This window comes from Phaseolus vulgaris, chromosome 9, assembly GCF_000499845.2.
Source record: "Phaseolus vulgaris cultivar G19833 chromosome 9, P. vulgaris v2.0, whole genome shotgun sequence".
Classification (NCBI taxonomy): domain Eukaryota; kingdom Viridiplantae; phylum Streptophyta; class Magnoliopsida; order Fabales; family Fabaceae; genus Phaseolus; species Phaseolus vulgaris.
In genome coordinates this window covers 1,993,795-2,000,841 of record NC_023751.2, presented here as the reverse complement: position 1 = coordinate 2,000,841, position 7,047 = coordinate 1,993,795, and the positions used below count along the sequence as shown (strand labels likewise).

The 7,047-nt window shown below is 32.4% G+C and overlaps 1 protein-coding gene across 2 annotated transcripts; it reads left to right on the top strand.

Moving 5' to 3' along the window:
• The first annotated feature begins 1,796 nt into the window (after positions 1-1,796).
• LOC137821799 (probable serine/threonine-protein kinase PBL21) lies at positions 1,797-6,418 on the top strand. Of its 2 annotated transcripts, none has more exons than XM_068626555.1 (6): positions 1,797-2,247; positions 2,321-2,508; positions 2,648-2,837; positions 4,781-5,172; positions 5,501-5,770; positions 5,978-6,418. In XM_068626555.1, the coding sequence occupies exons 1-5, from the start codon at positions 2,151-2,153 to the stop codon at positions 5,759-5,761; spliced, it is 1,128 nt and encodes a 375-aa protein (XP_068482656.1). In that variant the 5' UTR covers positions 1,797-2,150; the 3' UTR covers positions 5,762-5,770; positions 5,978-6,418. The 2 variants fall into 2 exon arrangements, with proteins under 2 accessions (XP_068482656.1, XP_068482655.1); XM_068626554.1 differs by having other exon boundaries at positions 1,834-2,247; positions 2,648-2,852.
• The last annotated feature ends 629 nt before the right edge of the window (positions 6,419-7,047 follow it).

Genomic DNA, 7,047 nt, shown 5'->3' with positions numbered 1-7,047 from the left:
TTCACAAGTTTGTTGACTAGATGGTGGAGTTCAATTACTTTTGATTTTGTGCGTACTATGGTGGTTGGTTTTTGTGTGTTTAAGTTGTGATTTGTTGATGGTGGAATTTTCGTTTTCATATATGAAGGTCAAGTTTAATGATTAAAAATATAAAAGAATCAATAAATCTAATTCAACCAGATAATCGATTATGTGTAATGTCACATTGTCAAATATATAGAATTTATTTTTGTATGAATAATTAATTATCTTTATATAATTGATTATGTAATTTTTATAAGTAATCAATTATACGTTATTCAGAATAATTATGTTTGATTATTTAGAAGATTGTCTATGTTGTGTGTATAGACAATCAATTATTGAGTTTATTTTTTTATTTTTTTTTACAGACATCTTTTTTGATCACACATTAAAATTGTATTTTTTAATTGAAATAAAACAATTTTTAAACAAATTTTTATGTTTTGATAATTTTGCATGATTCCTATTTTTTTCAAAGTAAGCTCTTACACAATACTACTGTATTTCCAAATTTCCGTGAACATCTCTTACAATCACACAATTAAAATTGTATTTTTAATTGAAACAATTATTGAATTGATTGCTATTTTTTTTATTTCACAAATATTTTTAATGATCACACATTAAAATTGTATTTTTTAATTAAAACAAATCAATTTTTTAAATTCTTTTATGTTTTTGATAATTTCTCATAATTTTTAAATATTTTTTCAAAGTAAGCTCTTACATAATACTACCGCATTTCCAAATTTCCTTAAACATATTTTAGAATCGCACAATTAAAATTTGTATTTTTAATTAAAACAAATAAATTTTCTCACAATTTCACATAATTTATGTTTTTCCAATGTCAGTTTTTACACATTAATGAGAACAATGCTTTAATTTTAATTATTTTAAAATAATTAAAGAAAAAAATTATAATATTACTTTTTAATCAATTAAAATTTAAATGACATTAACAATTTTTCTCTACATTTTGAGTAGCTGATGAAAACTCTAAATTTACTCTCTCGTTTATGCATATATGAGTTATGTAGCACAAATACTCACACAGATACGGATACGATACGGACACAAAGATACATAAAATTTCTAAAATGTAGGACATGGGACACAAATTTATATATTATATAATTATGAATTATATAAATTGACAATAAAGATTCATGTGCAGAAGTATGTTTCAAATTTTTTTTTGCAGCAAAAAAATATTTTCAATGACTGGTTCACAAGGGTTTGTTTATTATTTTTATAATCATAATAACAATTTATACAATAAAATTTGATTTTTTTAAAAGATTAATGTATTTTTCTCTTTTAAAATTATGTTAGAACTATACTAAAATGGTCAAAAATTTAATAAATATTTTTTAAATTAGACATTTTATAGATACTTATCTTATAAGTATTATATGAGTGTCGGTGTCTGATTCTCGTATCCAACACCACACTTTTAAGATGGAAGAAGTGTTGGCAACGGTTGGATGGTGATTGGGGAAAGGAGTGGAAGAGTGAGGGTGGAAATGTCAAAACAGAAAGGAAACGATGATGACTGGGACCGTAACGTTTATAAATGCGCACTAGATTGAAAGAGAAGGCTTGAGAGCGACCGCCAGCAATCACGCAGCGAAATAAATGCAACCAAAGTGGAACTCGAATAATTCAAAACCCAAACAAAAGGCCAAAACACCTTCATACTTAGACAATTTCAAAATTAATAATAATAATAATAATAATAATAAAAATGAAAAAAAGTTATCCAGTAATTTAGATACAGTGTTCCATCTAGTTCCAGAAACAACCCTCAACTAACAGACAAAATAAAACCAGATTCATATTGTTTCCAACGCGTCTTAAATTTTATCTTCCACAAACGCCATTTCCCTTCTCTTTCAATTCTGCACATCTTCATTATTATTATTATTATTATTCTTATTATTTAATATTATTACACTTTCCATTATTATTATTATCATCATTTTGGGGACTGCCCTCAGTGATCCCTAGAGAGGGGTATCAGAAATGCAAAACATTCTCTCTCCGATTCACTCATTCGGATCTTATTTCTTCTTAATTTCTATTATTATTTATTTACTTTAAACCAAATTCAGTTCTCTGTAGCTATGAGTTGTTTTTCCTGCTTTGTTTCTCGCCGGAAAGATGTCAGGAGGGTTGAAATTGACAATGGCGCTCGATCTGCTGCTACTGCTGCCTCCTCAGGTTCGTTACGAGACTAATTTTTTGTTTTGTTTTTAGTTTAATTTGTTAATGCTGTGTTTAATTTTAACTGCAGAGGGTGAAAGGAAGAGAGAATCCTCAGAGGCAAAGGGGAAGAGTGTTAGCAGTAGTAAAGGAAGTACTGCAGCGGCTAGTTTTGGTTTTCGCGAACTTGCTGCGGCAACGAGGGGTTTCAAGGAAGTGAATTTAATCGGGGAAGGTGGTTTTGGAAGGGTTTACAAGGGTCGACTTTCAACGGGCGAGGCAAGTTTTATTTTGACTGTTTTTATTTTTTATTTTTTTGGAATGTTAGTTTCTGACTGTTGGATTTCGGGCATTTGAATATTTCGGTTGTTGTCTCGTGGTTGTGATTATTTTTTTTAATTAAATTTTTTTTGCGCAGCTTGTTGCCGTGAAACAATTGAGTCATGATGGTCGGCAAGGTTTTCAGGAATTTGTTACGGAGGTTCTTATGTTGAGCCTGCTGCACCATTCTAATCTTGTGAAGTTAATTGGCTACTGCACTGATGGAGATCAAAGGCTTTTGGTTTATGAGTACATGCCCATGGGTTCACTGGAGGATCATCTTTTTGGTAAACTTATTTTTAGTAACCACGAGTGGTGTACTTTCAGCATTTAGAAGTTGATTTCTTATATCATGTTTTCTAGTTCATTATTTTGTATTGTATGTAACCTACATTACAAGTTTGACTGCGGGAAGTAATACAAACTTAATGTGTCTGGATTCGTGTTTTCCACCTTTGCACGCATGTCTTTCTGAAGCATAACAAAGCTGTTTCTTTGGCCTTTTAATAATTTGATGCTAACATGTCAACTCATACGTACGTATTCAAAACGCAACACCAAACACGCTGTTAAATTTTCTGGATAAGTTGTCTTCCCAGTATTTGTTAATCAAGAGTCTATGCAACTATGCACATTGCACATCCTGTTCTTATGAGATAAGGGTTGTTCATTTGTGTTAGCAGTACTAGATTATTTTAACCTTAGGTATATTTCATTTGTTTTCTGTTGATTTTTTTAGTTTTTCTAGTATTTCTAGTTTTGTCCACTTCCTTCTTCATGAAAAGATTCTCAATTACTGAATGTAAATTGACTATGAAACTGACTGGATCTGGTTTAAGGAGAGTTATACCAATCAAATTAGTCCACTATGGAGGGAAAATTGCATTCTTTGCGTTCTAAGTTTTGTCATTGACAACATCACAACGGTGTCCCCGATTCACTAGTATTTATGCAAATATATGAATGAGCATAGGCCTTATGAAGAAAAGGTTTTTGCTCCCTCTAAATAAGGGTGTTAGTTGTTTTCTTGTTCTGGGATTTAACTATTTTAGAGTAGGGGTCACAAGCAGCTTCTGGAGAGTGTCGTTAAATATATATGGTGGTATGAAATTCTTCATGCCTTTGATAACTCCAAAATAGCTGCTATATATGGTGGTGTGAAATTCTTCATGCTTTTGATAACAGCTCCGTCCACAATGGTTGTCGTGGTTGTGGCAAGTGTCCTACATCCTCTTGTCATCTCTGGCGAGTCACCAACCAATTGATCCTATGTTGGCAAACACACTGTTACTGCAGCAAATAGGAAAGAGCAGTAGCGAATTTGACTTCTATTTGATGCAAAAAGGTATATATATATATATAGATATAGTGTTGCAGGTTTGAAGAAGTGGAATGCAGCTGCTATTTCACTGCAAATGACAGAGGTCGTGTGCTTTAGAGTCTGTGATTTTGAAGCAGCGTTGAAAACCAAACTTTACCCCTTTTTTTGGGTTTTATATTTTTCTGTCTTTTCGGCACTCCTTTTAGCTTTATTAGGTTGACCCTTCTCCCATTTGAACAAATAGTCAAAAGCGAGTCTCTGATTAGTATTGGATTTGAATGCTAGTGACAATGACAACGGATTTTGTTTATTAATTATGACCATGTCTTCAATTTTGCTTACTTTTAGTATATATGTGTATGATATAAATTATGTTATTTTTTTCTAGACTTTGCAATAGTGGTCATCTTACTTCCTGGGGTCCTGCTTTAGAAATCTTGGAGTTGGCCGTTGTGTGCTGCTATCCAGGGTTGACTACGTAAAATTTTGAACTTTTTAGTTAATATCATGATAATGGTATGCATTTTATTTTTATTTGCACACAACTTACATTTTTATATTTCAACTGGTATTTGCTCTATAGCATATTATTGGTTTTCTGCAATCTGCAGTCACACACCTGGTTTTAAGCAAGGGTAGTTTTGTGCTTGAATTATTCTGTATTTACTAAAAATAGATCACGGTTATTTTTGTGTAGGTCAATATGTGGTAAATTTAAGATAATAGATATGTTGGCCTAAATGTGAAGTTATGACAAGATTAGTGTAGTTTTTATTAGGTTGAATTGTTATGAAATCCTCTTGGAATATATCCGTAAATCAGTTTCTCCTTTGTGTGATTTTTACCTCCTACCTTTAATGATTAAATATACCATTACTAATCAGGTTACCACTTTATCTCTCCTTTCAGATCCTACCCAAGACAAAGAACCCCTAAGTTGGAGTTCTCGAATGAAGATTGCTGTTGGAGCTGCTCGTGGCCTCGAGTATCTCCATTGTAAAGCAGATCCACCTGTTATCTACAGAGACTTGAAATCTGCTAACATCTTGTTAGATAATGAATTCAACCCAAAACTGTCAGATTTTGGGCTTGCTAAACTTGGACCTGTTGGAGACAATACCCATGTTTCAACCAGAGTAATGGGAACATATGGCTACTGTGCGCCCGAGTATGCCATGAGTGGCAAATTAACTCTTAAATCTGATATATACAGCTTTGGTGTGGTTTTGTTGGAGTTGATCACTGGACGTAGAGCAATAGATGCCAGTAGAAAACCAGGAGAGCAAAACTTGGTTTCATGGGTTAGTGTTTAATTTGTACAGTTTCTTTTAAAAGAGACTCCCCTTTAAGTTAAGCGTGTTAGTTTGTCTTGGCTTTGCATGTAAGTGGTTCCTTTAAGATTTTCATATTTTCACTACTATTGAGAATCCTCACATTATATGGAAAAGTGTGGAAAAACTAGAAAGTAGATCATGTCTCATTGTGAAACCTACAACGTGTGATCATTAGATGTTTCTCCATTAACTATGATAAATCATTGGAATTAACTGACATGTCAAATTTCTTTTTATTTTTGTGGATGACTTCACATATAGGATTGCTTCTTATACTTGGTTTTTTTTTCTCCAGTCTCGCCCATATTTTAGTGATCGGAGAAAGTTTGTACATATGGTAGACCCTCTTTTACAAGGCAACTTCCCCTTGCGCTGTTTGCATCAGGCAATTGCAATAACTGCTATGTGTCTCCAGGAGCAACCAAAATTCCGTCCACTTATTGGTGATATTGTTGTTGCACTGGAATACCTAGCTTCTCAGAGTATTGCTGAAGTGCATAGACATGGTGGGCGCAGCTCACCGCAACAACCATCTTCTGAAATCGATAGAAATTAATATTCACAGGTATCTGATTCTAGCCCGCGTTCCATTTGCGTATGATTTCTTTAGCGGTTTGGTCAGCGTAAACTACCAACTTGGTTATTTAAAGTGTCGTGTTATTGCTTTAATGAACTTATTGACATAGCAGTATTGAAAATAACTTCGTGATATAGCAGGAGTAAACATGTGGATCGATTTAATTACAATTCGTATGGTTTTATTCTTGTTTAGGCTTAAACTTCCTCGAGTCACCTCTGACACGCATCTTGTCTTTTCAACCAAATGAGAAAGGTGGGGTGAAGAGTGTTTTTACTTGTTGGTTTTGGTGTTTGGTTTTAGCGAGATTGGCTGGAGCTGGAGGGTTATTGCGTGACGGTATAAAATGAAGGGTATTTAATTATTTTTATATATTTTAGTTGAGAGAGAGGGGATAAATGCTTCCAAATACGTTCTTCTTTATTCTTTGGATGCAGCTTGTACATATTCTTAGTGCTATGTTGGTCATTTTCCCCCCTCTGTGAAATAGTGCTGTATTAGTCTTTAGAGTATTCTTGGACTATGATCCTTCAATCTCTCTGTTGTGAAAGAATTGCTCTGTGAAAGACAGAGTTTCCTTCTCCAGTTGTATTCTAAAAGTGTAGCTTTTTGTTATAAAGGACTGCTATTACCCAACTCACTTTTATAAACTAAAAGACAAATTTGCAGAGACTCATGGAGAGGTTTTTGCAATGTATGCTAAAAGCTAGTAGCTTTCATAAAGTTGGCTTTCTTGTTTTTAGCAGCAATTGGTACTCTTCAATGTGCATCGCCACGATCATTATTGTAATTCCTCAATTTTCTTGTCTTCCATTATCTTTCATTCGGTCTCTTTTTTCCCCAACCAGGAGTGGTGAAGGGTTATACTTCTAGTACCATAATCTTCAGTAGAAATCTCAAATGTGGTCACAGTCTGGCCACTCTGTATTTTATCTTATTTTCTTTTCTAATTGTTTACTAAGTTTATCTAAGCCCTAAATCTATCATATGATATCTAATATTTATGAATATCTAGTTTATTTTCTAAAATATATTCAGTTATTTTATTGAAAAATAATTCCATCCAATAAAATATTTTCATCATAACTACAATTTTGAGAATTCTATCGTCATCTACAGATTATATACTGTTTTCTATTTAAATTATCTATTCTATATTTATAAAAAAAGTCGTAAAATTAAGATATATAACTAATTAAGCATTCAATGTTTAAATTATAAAATACAAATATATTTATTTATTATATATTTACATTATTTACTTT